The sequence below is a fragment of the Danio rerio genome, chromosome 13, assembly GCF_049306965.1.
Source record: "Danio rerio strain Tuebingen ecotype United States chromosome 13, GRCz12tu, whole genome shotgun sequence".
Taxonomy (NCBI): domain Eukaryota; kingdom Metazoa; phylum Chordata; class Actinopteri; order Cypriniformes; family Danionidae; genus Danio; species Danio rerio.
The window spans coordinates 11,358,452-11,378,103 of NC_133188.1; the positions used below are offsets into that span (position 1 = coordinate 11,358,452).

Here is a 19,652-nt window from a genome sequence, read left to right on the forward strand (position 1 = left end):
TTTTTTCATGAAATACATTGAGTAACACAAAACATTAAAATGATGAGATATGATGAAAGGTAATAGATTGAAAGGTCAGTGTTTAGGTAAAACAATTCTGAGTACATTATAACTGGGATACAATAACATTATTGTTATTGCTTATAATAAATCACCTTTATGATTAACACTTTTAATATCATATAATTATTACCAATGCATTTATATGCAGAAATACAACTTCCATCAACAGTATATATGCAGATAAATGGAAAAGTTGTATTGCTGAAACTAAAATTGGCTTTATTTTATTTTATTTTTTTATAGCAAAATGATGACTATTGGAGACCAAACAAATGAAATGTCCCTGAGTAAGACTGGAATTTTTCCAGTGTAAATTTGTCCCTGTGTCATTGACTCTGGGCTATTTATTTATTGCTCAATAAAAGTAACGTTTGTAGCTTCAGATCAGTAGCTTTTCAATCATTTTATTTCTTACTTTCAAAGATTCAAATGTGATTAATCTGTTCAAGATTAAACAGTTTATTAAATATGACATACATGTGGAATTGAACATGCATCATGAGAGATAAATCCATAAGCCAAAATCTGGACATGTTGATCAGAAGGTGGCACCAGCGCAGTTTTCTAACAAGCCAAGTTTCTACACTTAAAATATATATATATATATATATATATATATATATATATATATATATATATATATATATATATATATATATATATATATATATATATATATAATAATATTATATATACACATACATACATGCTTTACAGGAGTAAAAAATGAAATTAAATAAAATTACACTAAAGAGATGCAATAAATGTTATTAAATGTATCTAGCAAGCATGATCTCAAGTGATTTAACAAAAAATAAAATAAAACAAACAAAAACAACTATTATTTACAACTATTATAGGGATAGTTGACCCAAAAATAAAAATCCTGTCATCATTTACTCATCTTTCATTTGTTTCAAACCTGTTTGAGTTTCTTATATTGTTTCGTGTTCAACAGAAGAAAGAAATCCATACCTTATGTGTTTAAATGATAAGGAAAGTCCTATTTTTGGGTGAACTATCCCTTTAAAGATTGAAAAAACATAGTACACTTCTGCCATCCAGCGGCAGAGAGTGGAAGTACAACAAAGCTCACGATTTGATCACTGTTTTTAGTAAGCTTTCAAACTACTAAATCAAGTGAAAACAAGAGAAGGAATAAACTGAATATGCATCAGTGCACTGAATAAACTGGAAACAGATATATGGTTCTTGTTGCAAACTAGCCTAAACAAACAGATTTGTTTTCCAAGATCTATAGTTGGGAACTTTACAGCTGCTTGGCAAAAACAAGCTCCAATATGGACCAGAATATATCGCTCCCTCACCAGTCCTGACTGGATTTCTGTTTAATGAATTTGAGGGACAGATAATAGAGCAATATGAAAACCAAAGAAACAGCAATAAGCACCAGGTAGCAGGAGAACAGCGGATACTGGTTCATCTTCATCATCTCCACAACCTGAAAACCAAGTTCAACATTTGAGTGAATTATAAGCACTATATTATATTTTTTTTAGAACAATAACTTGGACTTGAGTAAATTCCACTGTTGAGAGAGAAAAAAAATCACCATGGTGTAGGTCACATTTCAGAACTTCAGAAGCCGTCAGAAATACTGTTAAATAAACTACATGTAGCTTTAAATGCTAAATATAAATATATATATATATATATATATATATATATATATATATATATATATATAAAATTTGGTGTTGTAACAATATGTTGATGCTTGAGAAAGTAAAGTAAAATTTTTGCTTTCGACATCATTTATTTAATGTTTTAGGATAAATATTTTTTCTTGTTCAATTTAATCATACAAGGCATTTTGTCCAGTGCAGATGTTAATTTTGTCAAACGAATATGTTAATATTTATTAAATTTTATGCTTTATATAAATGATTGAATTATGTTTATAATAAAAATATAACATTTCATCCCAATCTCAAAAAATGCTTTTTAAATCATAACATTTACACACATCTTTTCAGTTTCAGGTTTTCTTCTCAATTTTGTGTTGTGCATTATTTAGGGACTCTGATTTTGTGTGATTTTGTCTTTCTGGTCTTTTCCGTTGTCAAGTAAGGCAAAATTACAAAGAAAGCTGATCCTGATTGGTCCTCGTGCATGCATTAAAACATTCTGATTGGCTAACAGAAAGAAACTTATAGAGTCAAGCTAGAGTTCAACTTTGTAGATAAACTGTTTTTGTTTAAAATGTAAAAAACGTATAAAAAAACCCCACATAATGTAAATAAAGTGTCATTTAATAAGAATATGTCAATAACTCAGGTTTGACAAAAATATCAGGTAGAACCTTACAATTCCAAGGTGACGAATATATATATATAATAGTTATGTATTTATTATTATTTTAAAGGTGACATTGGATAAAATTTTCCCCTTTTCAGGGATTTTCTTTATTTAATTAAATAGATTGGTGTCTGCTAAAGTAGCTCAGGCATGCAGCTTGTTTTTTGTAAATTGTCTGAGTGTATATTGGCCTGCTTCCACTGAGTGGTTTGGTACGGTACGGTTTCATGGCCGTTTCCATTGTCAAAAAACGTATCGAACCATACCGTATAACTTTTTCGGCACTCTTTTGAATGGGTACTAACGTTGAACACTGATTGGTTACATAGAAATGTCACGAGTGTGGAGCTAGCCAGAAAGAAAACGAAGAAACCGCCATGTTTTAAATACACAGCCGAGACATTACACCGTAATACTATATGCATATAATAACGAGCAATTGATTACCCGAGCTCAATCAAACCTCGTCATTGTCTTGATGTACAGACACAAAGCCAAGAAGAACAAAATCTGCCTTGTCTTGTTGTTGTTTCACGAGGCCGTCTAAAAGTGCGAGTGGTTTTCGCTTTCTTCAGGGAGCTCGAGATTGCATCTATATTTGATATAATGAACTTCTTAAGCTGATGATAATAACGTGTGCATGATTTTTGAGGTGTCTCCATCATCGGATCCTTTCAGAAAGAAAAGAATAAATGTGAGAGTGAAGCAATATTTCACTCCTAGCAGTGCTATATGGCTGTATATCGTCCCTGGTGGGACACTAAGGCACTCAACCTGTGGCCCCGAGCCAACGCACGCTTCTCACCAGTTCTAATATACAGCCATATTGCACTGCTACTCGTGTGATACTGCTCATATATAGTCGTTTGGGTCCCACTTTATATTAAGTGTTCTTAACTACTATGTACTTACATTAAAAAATAAATACAATGTACTTACTGTGTTTATGATGTATTTGAGAACACGTGGTGCATTTGAGTTGGGATACAGGTTGGGTTATGGACAGGTTTGGTGGTATGGGTAGGTTTAAGGGTGGGTTAAGGTGTAAGGGATGGTCAACAGTGTATTTACAAATGTAATTACAAAAGTTAATTACAGATGTAGTTACATACATGTATTTAATTAAGCACAAGTACACAGTAAATACATGTATTTACACAATAAGTACATTGTAATAAACTATTAATTCCTGTGTAAGTACATATTAGTTAGGGCCACTTAATATAAAGTGGGACCGTTGTTTGTTTTAAAACATTTTAAAACTGGGCAACAATGGGCAACAATTATATTCAGACAGCCTAACGCAATCTCACATTTTGTCATTATAATACAGAAACAGCTTCAAATACTCCTTTACAGTATGTCAGTCATACAGCCAAAGTCATGAGAAGCTCGATGATCATCTGAGCGCTGTATCTGTGCTCCACAGGTTCAACTACACCTCAAGAATAGATCGGTAGGCTAAAACAAACCATTTCTGGTTGTTCAGCTCATTAAAGAGATATGAAACTAAATAGCGAAACAAAATTGGTGTTTATTTACACTACCATTGAGAAATGTAACCAAAGTAAATGATAGACCTTTCAATCACCCTAAAGAATCATCTCATCTTGTGAAAAATGGGCATCCGATGTCACCTTTAAGAATTAAAATTAATAAAAATGACAGTGCCATTCATTATTAAAATGACAAGTCTACTCAAAATTATTAAAACCAAATCCGAAACCATTGTGGGAAATCTGCCATACAAATATGTTTCTTTTATTCGACACTCATCTAAATGTGGGCATGTTTAGCTTGCTTGATGTTAAATGCATTGTATAAGTCGCTTTAGAATTATAAAGCATACATCATTTTTGTCACATTTTCTCATCACTTTGAATTGCTAACGTTAAACTCACCTTAATACCATCGAATTCTACAGTGAGGTTTCCAATAGTGATTGGGATTCTGGTCCCACGAAACTGAACCTGCAGCATCCCCTCAAAACCCCAGCGCATGAAGGATATGTAGGAAAACCAAGACGCCACTGTTGATGATGAAAGTGAGCATTAATTTAATACTTTCAGATGAGTAGCTAGCATTTATTTGAGATGAATTGTTCTCTAAAGTGTTTTTACCCATCCACATGTTTTCCAGACTGATGACAAAGCCAGCGGTAAGGTAGAATACTGTGAAAAGAGCATTGCCCATGAAAGATGAGGTCTGCAGCGTTGGCAGGGCTGCTGCCACAAACAGTGCCATGGAGCGGCTACAATACACCGTCAGCCAAACCAACAGGAAGTTGAGCAGAAAGCGATCAGGAGCGACGTTGAGCCCGGCCAACCAGTAGATGGGCACACCGTATACCAGTGTAAAGGCACAGTGCTCTGGCAGCTCTCCAAGTACCTGAAAGAGACATTAGAGCTTGAAAATCTCATTTAACATCAGGAGTTGACAAAATCAGGCAAAGTCCAGAGACCAAAGAGGAGCTAATGTTCAACTCACAGCCTTTCCCTATCATGAACTGTTATGTAAATTAAACGAAACTGCTGGAGTTTATATTTATGGGTTTTTTTAAAGACATTTATATACTTTGCAGCAGCAGTGTTTTGTTCTTTAGTAAGTGTGTGTATTTGAATGCATGAATTCTTTGAAATTTGCTCTTCAGTGTTTGGGCTTTTAAGCAGAGGCATTTAACGTAAAACTGTGAAAACTGGACTGAAGCATTCAATTTACTTGAACTTCATTTATGTTAAGCTGCACTGACACAATCTACATTGTAAAAGTGCTATAGAATTAAAGATGAATTTGAATGATTTGATAAGAGTTAATATGTCAATTATTAGCTAAAAAAAACATTATGTACTATTGGAAAAAGAAACTAAGAAATTATACAGTGGAAAAAGAATTAATATTGTGCATGACTCCCATGAGCTTGGACTAAGTCCATTCATATCTGCAATGACTCAAATAACTTATTAATAAAGTCATCTGTAATTTTAAAGAAAGCATTCTTGCAGGACTCCCAGAGTTCATCGAGATTCTTTGGATTCATTTTCAATGCCTCCTCCATCCTACCCTAGACATGCTCAATAACGTTTATGTCTGGTGACTGGGCTGGCTAGCAAACCAGCAACCTTCTTGCTGTGAGGCGACACTGCCAACCACCGTGCATACATACATATTTATAACTAAAATATTTGAACATATATGTACATATTTGTGTTTCCAATGGTTTTCCATCCAAAATATATACATGTAAACATCCATTTTTGCAATATTTTGAAATATATAAATCTAAAATCAAACAAAAAAAAAGCTTTAGGTGTAGTTAATGTGTTGGAGCTCTTTGGATAAGGGATTCATAAAGACAAACAACAAAATCCTAAGCCGAAAGCACTCGAAAAAGTAAGTGGAAAACTTAAAAAGCCTTTATTAACAGCACTACTGTAAGCATTTACCTACGCATTTTAACAAAACCTTCAACATAGGCTCATTCTGAAAACGTAGCCCTAAATGCATTTCTGGAGATCGCAAATTATGTACCCAAAGCTATGTATGGCTGCATTTCATCTTTAAAACGATTGCTACAGGGTGGTATGATGCTTTTCCTTTTCTCGCTTACTATATTAACGGCTTTCACATTGTTACTAGTTTTTCTGGTAGCTCGACACTTACGTCGACAGATTTGAGATGCAGAGCGGAGTTGACCGCGAAAAAGGGTCAACGGGAAAAAGTCCGCTGAAGAACGGTTCCAGAAAGCAGATAGGGCAAAAAAACAAAAGCCAAAAAATAAAATAAACAAGTAAATAACAGGGTGAGAATGTGATAAAACCTGAAAATGTGGTAAAAGTCAAGCGGGGACTTTTTCTGGATTGCTTTTCAAAACACTGCGGTTGGGTTGGGTTGTGTTTAGGGAAGGGGGATTGTGGTGGCATCAATCAGTTGGTTAGTCAGTCAGTCAACAGCGACCTCTGGTGGATTTATGTGAGAACAGCAGACACGAATGGCACTCATGAGAGAAATTTGAGATCTCAAAAATGGATTCGCAAAAACAAAAACTGCAATAAAACGTAGCTCCTGGGACGTATTTTGCTCTCTCCAGAAATGTATCCGCTTGTTAAGTGTGACGTCACGCGAAGCGCCCTCCGGGTCCAAGCGCTCTATTCAACTGTATGGGGAGACTCATGAAATGGTAATAATAAACGTTTTAAAGGGATTTAATACTTTCAAAAATCACAATCGCAATATTTATGTCCATTACTAATATGCAATGATCAGAAAGTGATTCTTTTTTTTATAAATTGTTAAAATGTTGGTATTTGTGATGAAACAAGCCCAGAATTTGTTGTGTACACTATGACTTTATATAAAATTAACTTTAATATGTGATATGAATAAAAAGTGATCATAAACGAACAATTTCTCAACTCAAATGAGTGACGGCCTGGACCCGGAAACAGTATTACATATGTCACCAACACATCACCACTTAACAAGCAGTAGTATGTAATCAGAATGAGCCTGAGTTACAAAACCTTCATTAAGGTTAACAAGTGTATAATGCTGTTTCACGTACATTTGAGTGCCTTGGACTTTGATTTTGTTGTTTATTTTGAAATTTATGTTGTATAAATGACGTGAAATCCAGAAAAACGTCTGTTATACATGTAATTTGCATATATTGGCACACATATAATATTTCTATATGGAACACACATATAGTACAGGTATGTAGAACACATAAACACAGGATCATATTATCTGTGAATGTTGCAAAGCTAGTTAGGTTTGAGGACTGACACTGTTTTAAATTACTAATCAGATTGCAGCAGAGTGTTCAATAATACAACTGACGTCCTAAATTTAATAAAACCAAAGATCAAAATATGTAAGAAGAGTAGCACTAATATCTGTCCAAAAAGTGGAGATTAATTTTGATATCCAAGCAATAATCATTAATCTTTGCTGTTCTAAATATTTACACATGGACATTCCTGAAGCTTGTACACAATGCAGATTGTTTACCTTGGCAAAAAAGTATGGGGTGACCGAGTACATGCCATCTTCCAGTTCATGATACAGCATGGCTCTCTCTGAATGACCTGTGAAAAGCCTGTTACATCAGTGGACATCAGAAGACTCCAATGGAGTAAATCTTCAGTCATTTACTCACACTTCGCGATGACGTCCAGCACCACAGCAAAGGGTGTCAGAGCTCCTATCATGTAGAGCAAAGCCACTGTATCTTGGATGGAAAGACCTTCCTCTGTGCACCCGAAATATAGGAAACCGATGAGCAATGACATCAGCAAAGCTTCTAAACCATGAACCACCAGTGTCACCAGGTCCCGGTAGTCATTAAATACCTGCCGTCTGAGAAAAAAATACAGGAATGTCTTGGCAAACAGCTATCAGGTGACAATTTTGAGATACTCTTTAAAAAAAGTGCTTCATTTTAATGTTTTTTTTTTTTTACTGAGTTGCCATAGTACAATTATTCTGCGTTACCTAAAGAATTCGTTAAGTTCATAAAATTATTATTATAGAAGAACATTATTTTAACCTTTTCCACTTTAAATAGTCTTTTGTGGAATGCCAAAGTTCTATGAATGTTAAAGTGCCTTTATTTAGTCTTTTTAAAAGCTGTTGTGGTTTTTTACCTGATTAAGGTTGTGAACTGATGCACTTTTCCCGGCAGCTGATCCTTCTGTTTGGAAACTGTGATCACTGATTCTTTCATTGAGACAGAAGGAACACTGCTGGTGTAGAAAAAAAGCATAGAAAACATAGGATCAAAAATCTCTCTTATAATATATAAGATTTTCAAACACATTTTTGGTCTATTTTGACCAGAAATGTAATAAAACATGTTTTTGTTGTGCCTGATAAACTTACTATACATACACTACACTAAAAAAATTATTTAAAGATGATTCCTTGTATTTATTCAATTTGTATACGTTAAGTGGTTGTAAACAATTTATTTGGGCTGAAATTAAACAAACAAATTAAGTTGAACATCATTAAACTTAATTTGTTTGTTTAAATTCAACACAAGTAAATTGTTTACAACAGTTCTGCATGCAACACTTTTTTCAGTGTATATATACATACAAGGAGCCCTATCATACACCCGGCGCAATGTGGCGAAAGGCGCGACGCTATTGTTGTTTGCTAGTTTCAGCTTGCATTTGCGCTCATATGTGCGGCCATAGGCATTCTGATCTAAAAAAGAAGGCATATTGAGGCGCATTGCTGGCGTGTTGCTATTTTGAGAAACTATAACAGTCTGTTCTATAGACCTGAACAAAGCCGGAATATTGTCCAGCGCAGAGCGCGATAGTTATGCGCCTGGCTTACTCACTGCTTAATACACAAAAGATGTATATATATATATATAAGCACATACATGCGCTTTGCACTTTGCGCATGGACCATCAAAATAGATCCCTAGGACTGTGTTATATTGGAAAAATCTGACATTGCGATATATATTGCGATATGAATATAATTTCATCAGAATATTAGAATAGCTCTATTTACAAAGATTTAATTCATTTAGATCATCTGGGATGATCAAGTATTGTTATATAGAGTGGGTCTGCATAAAATATAACAAACTACAAGAAATATAAAAATAAGATCAAAAATAAAAGTTAAATAAACAGTGATGGCGTCACGGTGGTGCAGTGTTTGCGTGGGTTTCATCTGTGTGCTTCAGTTTCCCCCACAGTCCAAAGACATGCGGTATAGGTGGGTTGGGTGAGCTAAACTGTCCGGAGGGTATGTGTGTGAACGGGATTGTGTGGGTGTTTTCTTAGTGATGGGTTGCAGCTGGAAGGGCATCCGCTGCATAAAACATATGCTGGATAAGTTGGCGGTTCATTCCGCTGTGGCAATCGCTGATTAATAAAGAGACTAAGCCAAAAAAAAATTAATGAATGCATAAACAGTGATAAAGTTATTTGCCATGACTACAAATCTCATGTATTCTCACTGTTGTGCTGATCAAATATAATCACAACTCAACATTGCATATCCTGTGATGTAACTATTGTAGACAAACACAATGCAATACTGATGCTGAAATGATATACTGTTCAACTTTAATACATTCACTACACTGTAAAAATTGCTTTAAAATTTACACTATTACTGGCAATATTGGTTGCCAAAGTGCGCTGTCAATTAATAATTACAATTGAGCTGTAGTTTTACAATTACGGTTGTAATCGTTCATTTACAGTGTGCTTGTGAATTTTACTGTATTACTGACAATTTTTACAGCATTACTGGCAATTTTAACAAGCACACTGTAAATGAATAATTATAACTGTAATTGTAAAATTACAGCTCAATTGTAATAAGTAATTTACAGCACACTTGTTATGTCTTACAGTGTATACTAAACATACTATACATATACCAGGGGCCACCAACCCTGTTCCTGGAGAGCTACCTTCCTGCACATTTTAGTTGCAACCCTGACCAAACACACCTGTTTGTAATTATCAAGTGCTGCTTTAGGTACTAGTAATTGGTTCAGGTGTGTTTGATCAGGGTTAGGACTAAATTCTGCAGGAAGGTAGCTCTCCAGGAACAGGGTTGGTGAGCCCTGACATTTACTACATTAAAAAGACTATTATGCATTTTGAATGTATTATTTAGTAAAAGAATTATATATGGCTATATATAGTAACGATGTTGCAAATGATCAGTATTAACAATTTGAATTCATGGAATTTTAACAAATTTAATATTTGTATGCATTTTATAATAATATTGTGTAATATTTGATTTGATTTTCCTTTGGCTTAGTTTTTTTATTCATCAAGGGTTGGCCACAGCGGAATGAACTGCCAACTTATCCTGAATATGTTTTACGCAGTGGATGCCCTTCCAGCTGCAACCCAGTACTGGGAAACATCTGTACACTCTTGCATTTGCACTCATACACTATGGCCATTTTAGTTTATTAAATTCACCTATAGCGCATGTCTTTGGACTGTGGGGGAAACCAGAGCACCCAGAGGAAACCCAGGCAAACACAGGGGCAAACTTCACACAGAAATGCCAACTGACCCGACCTGTACTCGAACCAGCAACTTTCTTGCTGTGAGGCGACAGTGCAAACAACTGAGCCATAATATTTGATATTCCTTTGAATTCCTTTCCTCAAAAAAACTTGATTTTTTTTTTCAAACACATTATTAATAATAGTACTCTGAAATATAAATAAGTAAATAAATTCATGTAACTTGCATACAGAATTCAGACATGAGGAAACGCTACATCTATTTATAGACACAAAAATAAGACTTCACAGAAAATTTATTATGACAGTTCACGCATTTCGTGGAGAAATGAAAAAAACAAAGGAAAAAAAAAAACTTCATGATGTAACAACAATATAAATTTGAAACTCTATAGGCTACCTTTGAGGGGCTTCCAGTGCCGGAGGACCACAGACTTCCGATTTCCACATGAAATCTTCATTGTTCTTCACCTTCTCTAAAAACTGGGCCGCCAACATGCTGGCTTTCTCCAAACACTGTGCTTCTTTTTCAGGAGTGCGCCGATCAATGCTTATCAAGTCCACTGCATTAGAAGTTCACAGTTAAGAAACAATAACCAAACAGCAGGATCAGCTAAAGTGATCAGTCATCACTTTAGAGTCCCACTCACCGTAGTAGTCGGACGGGTTGCAATAGCGTGGACACGGGTACCCGAGAGTGGTGAAGTAAGACACCATGTCTTTGGCCTGACCACAGTACACGGCTGAACCAGAGGACAGCAGCACCACAAGGTCAAAGAGCTGAAAGATATCTGAGCGAGGCTGATGCACTGACAGCAACACTAGCCGGTTCCCTCGAGCCAGACGATATAATGTGATGACCAAATTATGAGCCGTGAAACTGTCCAGACCTGAAGTAGGCTCATCTAGAATGAGTATACCTGAAAACACACAAAATGAAAAGCCTATAAACAAAGTGTTATTTTAGTATTATTGATAATCAAATTTGTTTAACTGACATTTTGATTCCTTAATATAGGTTTTCTTTTTCTTTTGTATGTTGTAGTCGTTTTATTAATTGTGTATATACATATATACTTCCCAAATGATGTTTAACAGAACAAGGACATTTTCACAGTAAGTCTGATCAATTTTTTTCTTCTGGAGAAAGTCTTATTTGTTTTATTTCGCCTAGAATAAAAGCAGTTTTCAATTTTTAAAAAAAAAAATTTAAAGTCAAAAGTATTAGCGCCTTTAAGCAATGTTTGTTTTCGTTAGTCTACAGAACAAACCACCATTAAACAATGACTTGCCTAATTGCCCTAACTTGTCTAATTAACCTAATTAAGCCTTTAAATTGTATTTTAGGCTAAAAATGAGTGTCTTGAAAAATATCTAGTAAAGGATTATATACTGTCATCATGGCAAAGATAAAAAAATCAGTTATTAGATATAAGTTATTAAAACTATTAGGCTCTATTTTGACGGTCCATGCGCAGAGCGCAAAACGCAGGGCGCAAACGCTTTCAGGGCGTGTCAGAACGCATTTTTGCTAATTTAAGGACGGGAAAATCCGCTTTGCGCCATAGCCCATGGTCTAAAAGTGTTGAGTTTATTTTCTTAATGAGTTATAGGTGTGTTTTGAGAATAAACCAATTAGAGTCTCATCTTCCATTCCCTTTAAGAGCTGCGTCACACCATAAGCCCATTCGCTATTTACAGGACGTAAAGTAAGTCTAAGTGGAAAATCTGAGCATTTCATTAGCAAACAGTTAACAGATTTTTTTTAACAGAAAACTGTTAAACAGACAATAAAACAAATATAAATATGGATATAATAAATAATACTGCTAATATTAATAACATTATACAAAAGCAAATTGTTATGAATGAACTGAAAAAGCCTCCAGAGATGAAGAAGACATAAAAGCAGTGATTTGTCATATTTATAAAGGCTAGAAAATAATGTTTTGTAATATTTTAATCCTTTATATTTATGTCCTATATCTATTCTTATTATATCCTATATATCCGTAATATTTAAATATTTTCATATGGAAAGAAATTCCGGCAACTCTGCGCCGGAATTCAGACCGGGTTTGTTTTGGTCTAATGAAAAATCTATTTTAGTTTCTCAAAATAGCAACGCGCCAGCAGTGCGCCTCAACACACCTTCCTTTTTAGACCAGAACGCCTATGGGCGCACATATGAGCGAAAATGCATTTGCTATTTAAACAGCGTAGCGCAACGCCTCAAAACAACTCTTGCACCAAGCTGAAACTACGAAAAGACTATTGCGCCGCGCCTTGTGCCACATTGCGCCGGGTGTATGATAGGGCACATTGTGTTTAGAAATTTGTTTAAAAAAAATCTTCATTCAGCTAAACAGAAATTGGGAAAAAATAAACAGGGGGGCTAATAATTCAGGTGGGCTAATAGTCCTGATTTCAACTGTATATATTAGTGTTGGGAAAAGATTATGATTAAGAAAAAAGTTCTGACTGTACATGGGTTAAGTTAGACATTGTCTTGAAGCCGAGTCTTCTTTTAAAACCTATGTTGATGTGTAAGAGCTCACCTGGATTCCAGAGGAGCTGTACAGCGATGCTGACTCTCCTCCTCTCCCCACCTGACACTCCTCTCACATACTCATTGCCCACACGTGTGTGAGCGCACTGCCTCAGACGCAGCTCCGCAATCACATCATCCACCTGAGAAGGTTAAACTTGATAAGGTGATGTCATTTAGTCACCCTTAACCTTTAACTGGTGATTGTGCAAGAAATAACTGATGACTTGGCTTTTAATTATTGAACTAATGCACACCTCACGTGGTGATGAATTGCACTGTTTATACTACGGTTAACACACATCAAGACACTGTATTTCAGGACATCTTTTAAGAGCTTTTGTTTAAACAGTTGTAGTTTGTGAAATAACTGAAATCATTCAGAGTAGTTGAATGGAACTGCATATGCAGTTAAGGAACTACTTGGAGTACCTGGAACTACTTTAGCTGCCTTGTGTGGTTCCCTAAAATTAGTTGCATGCCTTAAAATGTTCATTAGTCAATCAGAATCGAGCATTCAACAACCCCTTAAAAAAATCCATAGAATATACGTTTGAAAATTGGCCACTGTGGTAGCCAGAATTTTACGTTAAAATATGGTAGGAACATTTTTAAATTTACAGTAAGCTACCGTTTTCATTAAATTATTCACAAAGTTATAATTATTCAGTATTATTGGACCAGTGTTTTGAAATATTAGCATTCATTGTACATTCATTGTATTATATAGAAAAAAACACCACCAAAACAGATGTTTTTAATGTATTTGTAAATAAAATACCAAATACCTCAATTTTACATGCATCAAAATAAACTACGAATTACAGCAGCCACAAATGTATCTAAACAAACTACTGTATTTTAAAAATATTACAAAATACTTTTACAAGGGAGCATGAAATTTATTCACAAACTTTCCATCAATAAGGCTACTGGATAAGTCCCTTCACCATTAAACTGATTTAGTGAAGTCAAACAATGTTTGACAGCAACAGCGTTTACCCCTGTACATGAGGAAGTATTCATAAACCGTTGTTTCTCTTTGATTTTAGTATAAATTGTGTACAAATTGCATACAGGTTCAAGTCCTGACCTGAAAATGATCTCTTTAATCACTGTAAGAAGCTATGTAATGCAGATAATGAGTTGGAACATAGTACTATAACTCTTATTGTGTTTCAAACCCTTGCTTGGCCATTAAAAATGACACCATTTCTTAACAGTCATATATTTTAAAAGGATGATATATGAAGAGGTTATTTTTATTACTTTTTTACTTTTTTTTCAATTGAAATCTTCAGTACTTACTGTAAAAACATGATTTCTAAAAACTACTTAATCTTCAGTTTAAGTGTTTTTTATAAATCATGTTTTTTGCTTTTTTTACTCTTCAATGCACAACATTAAGTGAAGTTTATGTATTACCAAATTTCGAGAGGATCACGTGCTTATGATTGCTAGCGGCTGGATCCGCATTATCCAATTCACTACGCTCCAATCAGATGACTCCTAAACTACTATAAATACCCTGGGTTTCATTCCACTGCTATCTTCGTTTTGAAGAGTCCCCCCTTCCACCCCTACTCCTCCTTCTTAGATGGGTGACACGGTGGCCCAGTGCGTAGCACTGTTGCCTCACAGCAAGAATGTCTCTGGTTCCAGGCTTTACCAAACAAGCAGACATTTCTGTGTGGAGTTTGCACTTCTCCCAGTGCTCATGTGGGTTTCCCCCGGGTTCCCCGGTTTCCTCCCACCGCCTAAAAACATGCAGTTAAGTTAATCGAAAAATCAAAATTTTCACCATAGATATGCTTCAAGTACGTAGTTGTCTTCAAGAGCAATCACTTACTGTTCATTGGTTACTACAGCAGGGGAGTTCTCGAGATCTACCTGAGCTCAAACTCCCCTCCCGCCTTGCAACGGTAGGGAAGCCCTGGGCTAGAGGATCTCATGAGCTCAGGGCTTTCTCCCGGGACAGCATGCCAAACAAGCTTTTATAATTAATCATCAGCTAAGTGTGAACTCTTGAAATCTCTAGAAAATATTTTTTTTTTTATTTCTAAACATCCTCTGCATTTCCACCTGCAGCACTGAGACTGATAACGATTATGTGCTCTAGACTCCGCATTCCTGTTTTGGAATGGATATTTTATTCCATCTCATTTCTTAAGGAACGATGCTGTACACTATACTGCCATTATATATTACCGCTCTTATTATTGTGCAGTATACTCTTTTCAATGACTGCAGACTTGCTCTCAAATATACCCATGCAATTTTATTCCGAGCAATGACCCCCTCATACTCCAAGCATTGACCACTTTCTTCAATATGAGTTCTGTTCTGATCTTAAGCATAGGCAACTAAGTGTAAAAGCACTAATTAGAGGCCACATTTTTACAAAGTATTTTACAGTATTTTGAAAATACAAAAATACGACACTAAGATACTAAAGTATTTTGATACACAATATTAACCCATTTTCATCAACCCTATCAAATACAAATTACAAACTACTATTTTGTGTTTGAAACAAGTTTTTGAAATACTTGTATCATCAATATTGCCCATCCCTGGTAGTGGGAAAGTCAAACAACTTTTCCGCAAGGACAGAATCATTGTAATATGAAAAAGGCCCTATAGGTGCTAATCAAACAATTACTAAACAACATGAAACACAAAATAAAATTAAATAATGCAGTAAACATTGTTTATCAACTTCAGATTTAACATACATCCCTCACATACATAACAAAGGAGAAAATAATCTTTAAAGAACAACGTCAAACAAAAACATTCATTCATTCATTCATTTTCTTGTCGGCTTAGTCCCTTTATTAATCCGGCGTCGCCACAGTGGAATGAACTGCCAACTTATCCAGCAAGTTTTTACGCAGCGTATGCCCTTCCAGCCACAACCCATCTCTGGGAAACTTCCACACACACTCATAGACTACGGACAAATTAGCCTACATAATTCACCTGTACCGCATGTCTTTGGACTCTGGAGGAAACCAGAGCACCCTGAGAAAACCCAAACGAAGGCAGGGAGAATTTGCAAACTCCACACAGAAACGGCAACTGAGCCGAGGTTTGAACCAGCGACCCAGCGACCTTCTTGCTGTGAGGCGACAGCACTACCTACTGCGCCACTGCCTCGCCCAAACAAAAACATATGAAATAAAATAAAAAATCTCAATTTACTATTTTTTATTTATTTTTTTGCTTTTAAAAGCATGCATGTTTAACAGTGGTGTGCATTATTTTTCTACTTCAACATTCTATTAATTATTCCTTGCATATATGATCTGATTAGAGTTGCTTACCCTTTGATCTCTCTGTTTTTGGCTGAAGTTCGCAGGCAGACGCAGTTTTGCCACAAAAGCTAGCGTCTCTCGTACTGTGAGATGTGGTAACAAACGGTCATCCTGCCGTACATGAGCTATGCTTTTCTTCACCAGAGATCGCGTGGAAGGTTTCCCGTTGATCAGGATCTCTCCTGAATTCATGGAGCCACCCTCATCTCGACATGTTATAATGTCCAGTAAGGAGGTCTTCCCACAGCCTGGAACCAAGACTTTATTACTTTCTGGACTTTCTTGATGTTTTTATGTGCTTAAATTACTTTTTTTTTTCAAGAATCCTGCACATGTGATGTTTGACCTACCTGAGCTGCCAATGACAGCAAGCATCTGTCCACTGTGAACATGCAGGTTCAGATCCTTTATGACCGTCTGCTTATTGCTGTGCATCTCCCAGGGCATCTTAAACTCTGACAGCTTCTCATACCAGGGTATTTGTGCTGCTGTGTCCACCTGTGACAGATATACTAAGCTTAAAAAAAATGTTTGAACGTTGTTGCATAAGATCTGAAGACATTTCGAAACATTAGTTGACAGAGAAAGTGAGCATGGACTATGGAGGATGTAGTGAGGCACGTCAGTTTGAATTTAATTATGCAAATATGTAAAGCATAATGAACTATTGTCATGCATGATTTGGCCACCACAAAGACCTTAACCCAAATCATGTTTGGGATGAGTTGATTTTACAAAAGCTTTCGTATGTCTCTTCTTGTCAAAATACTGTTAAAAAAAATGTGTGATGTTGCAAAATGTTGTGACAACAAATACACATGAACACATTTCAGCTAAAAATCAAACTGTGGTTTAACAATAATAATTCATTACATTTATATAGCAGTTTTCTGACACTCAAAGCGCTTTAATACAAATGTAAGGAATATGGACAAACTCACAGTAACTGTTGGGTTAAAACATTTACCCAGCAGTTGTGTTTATTTATAGTTTGCCCAAATTAAGAATCAACCCAATATTTTAGTGAAAATAAGTGGAGACTCTAGCATGATCTTCAATGAATAAACTCAAAATAAATGTATTTTTTTTGGGGAGGGATAATGGGACATTTTTTTGTCATTTACCTTAATACTGATTTTTAGGGCTACACATATTTAAAAGTTTAAAAGGTTTTACAACTACAACAAAAAATGCCAGACCATGCTAAAATAAAGCTACTGTATGTCGATATGTGCATATACAGTAGTCAATGTTTGAAGTGGTTAAAAAATGTTTCAAAACTGTCCTAAGACAAGATGAAGTGTATCCATAATCAGAAAACAGCCATTACTGCTCCTAAGAATTTTTTATACCTTTAATATATTTTTTAACATTATTTTCAGGACACCCATTGAAATGCCATTCTGTGTAACAATAGTTTAACAAAAATAATCTCAGGCTTATTTATAACAAGAATAATATGAAGTTAAAATACTATCAGTGAATCTTGGTCAAGCCCCAATTTATTAATTAATTGTCATTTTGAACCTTTATATGTTGCCACTATTCTTCAAAGCACTGAATTTTACTCACTTATCAGCCAAGTTATTAATCATGTAACATAAAATATCATAAATATTCTTTTATATATTTATTTTAACGTTTAAGTGCAGGCCAGAATTGGTACATTGTTTCAGTTTTGAATTCAGGCATCATTCACTCAACCCCCACTTTCAAACCTATTTGTGCTTTGTTCTTCTGTTGAACACTAAAGAAGATTTTAACTAGTTTTTTAAAAGAATGTTGTAGCCACTGACTTCCATAATATATATATTTTTTGATATTGGTGACAATGGCTATTGGTTTCTTAATTTATTTACACAGAAAACAGAACAAATGGAGGGTGGGTAAAACGATGTTTTGGTTGAAATTTACATTTGATGTAAGCTTTCGGAAAGGCTTTGATTGAAGGCAGTGGAAAGAATAAAGACCAAAAATGTGGACCGAAGTGTCTGACCTCATAGTTGAGATTGCGGACTTCCAGTTCATTGCGGCCTCCGCTGTAAGTAAAATACAGACTGCTGTCCTCCTCTGGAGATGAAAAAAGAATATCTCGACCCTGCGTGTTTTGAGGCAGAGCAACATAAGATTAGTTAGTGCCAAAGCCAATAAGTAAATATCCACTCATTAATTCATTCATTCCGCTTAGTCCCTTTATTAATCTGGGATTGCCACAGCAGAATGAACTGCAAACTTATCTAGTAAATGTTTTACGCAGCTGATGCCCTTCTAGCTGCAACCCATCACTGGGAAACATCCACACACACTCATTCACTTACATACACTATGGACAATTTAGCTTACCCAATTCACCTAACCTGCATGTCTTTGGACTTGTGGTGGAAACCGAAGCACCCGAAGAAAACCCACGCAAACGAGGGGAGAACATGCAAACTCCAGACAGAAATGCCAAATGACGCAGCCGAGGCTCGAACCAACGACCTTCTTGCTGTGAGGGGTGCACTGCGCCACCGTGCTGCCCCCAAAAATAGTATGTTGGGGGAAAAATTTTGATAAAATGTAAATAAACAGGAAATGTCAACATTAACATAATTTTATCGTTTGTATTTTTTATTGTTGCAAAAACTAATTTAAAATCAAATGTATTATATAGGTGACCAAACTCTTATTTTAATGAATATAACTGTTTAATAAAACTGTTTTCAGAATGTATTATCAAATACAAATATTCATTTTAAAAGGTGGCGTACTCATTTAAGCTGAGCTCTGTATAATCACAATCACTCCAATTATTATTGGCACCTTGAGTCAGCACCAAGACTTCAGGTTTATCAAGTTTAATTAAGATTACTTGGATCATAAACTGATCACCTTCACATTTTATTTATCACATCTATCAAATGTCAGATAAGAAAAGCTGGAGTTCTCTGTGTGGTTCATGGTTCATTTATGTAATCACCCAGAATGAACTCAACAAAAATCAATAGCACAGAAAAAAATCCGACATCATTTTCATAATGTAGCTACAAAACGTAAAAAAAAAGAAAAAACAAAGACAACAGTTAGGCTATAAAACGTCAACAGCTTTTTTTTTCGAGTTTTCAGTACCGACTCCATGTGCATACAGTATACAGTATTGGCTGAACTCACCTTTATCTGTTTTTCATAAGAAGAGCTGAAACTTTCTCCTGAGTGGAAAACTGTATCGTCTGACATGGCGGACGCGGTACAAAGGGGTCTGTTCCCCCTCTTGCCAAGTACCCAACTTATAGAAGTACCCGCTCCTCTTGTTTCCCTGCAAAAACTGAAGAGAAGTAGAGGAGAAAGCGACTCTTTATAGCAAATGGAGCAAAGGTCCACTGATAAGGGTCGGCGTTTATGGTTC

At 35.5% G+C, this 19,652-nt stretch overlaps 1 protein-coding gene across 3 annotated transcripts; it reads right to left on the minus strand.

Annotated features, from left to right (window-relative positions):
• Positions 1-820: 820 nt before the first annotated feature.
• abcg8 (ATP-binding cassette, sub-family G (WHITE), member 8) lies at positions 821-19,568 on the minus strand. Of its 3 annotated transcripts, none has more exons than XM_005156538.6 (13): positions 19,418-19,568; positions 18,264-18,365; positions 16,618-16,765; positions 16,277-16,515; positions 12,961-13,093; positions 11,053-11,322; positions 10,803-10,965; positions 8,028-8,126; positions 7,541-7,740; positions 7,393-7,469; positions 4,503-4,770; positions 4,284-4,411; positions 821-1,525 (listed from the first exon to the last, which is right to left on the minus strand). In XM_005156538.6, the coding sequence occupies exons 1-13, from the start codon at positions 19,481-19,483 to the stop codon at positions 1,388-1,390; spliced, it is 2,031 nt and encodes a 676-aa protein (XP_005156595.1). In that variant the 5' UTR covers positions 19,484-19,568; the 3' UTR covers positions 821-1,387. The 3 variants fall into 3 exon arrangements, with proteins under 3 accessions (XP_005156595.1, XP_005156596.1, NP_001108041.2); XM_005156539.6 differs by having other exon boundaries at positions 822-1,525; positions 8,028-8,123; positions 19,418-19,567; NM_001114569.2 differs by having other exon boundaries at positions 1,388-1,525; positions 18,264-18,389; positions 19,418-19,483.
• Positions 19,569-19,652: the final 84 nt, after the last annotated feature.

Bases quoted from the DNA above. Each gene is read 5' to 3' on its own strand.
- abcg8 (NM_001114569.2), bottom strand. From the start codon at position 19,483: ATGTCAGACGATACAGTTTTCCACTCAGGAGAAAGTTTCAGCTCTTCT. The intron at 10,966-11,052 runs GTGAGTGGGACT...CTTCTAATGCAG, and splicing joins CAACCCGTCCGACTACTACG to TGGACTTGATAAGCATTGAT. The intron at 4,412-4,502 runs GTAAAAACACTT...CATCATCAACAG, and splicing joins TCTGGAAAACATGTGGATGG to TGGCGTCTTGGTTTTCCTAC.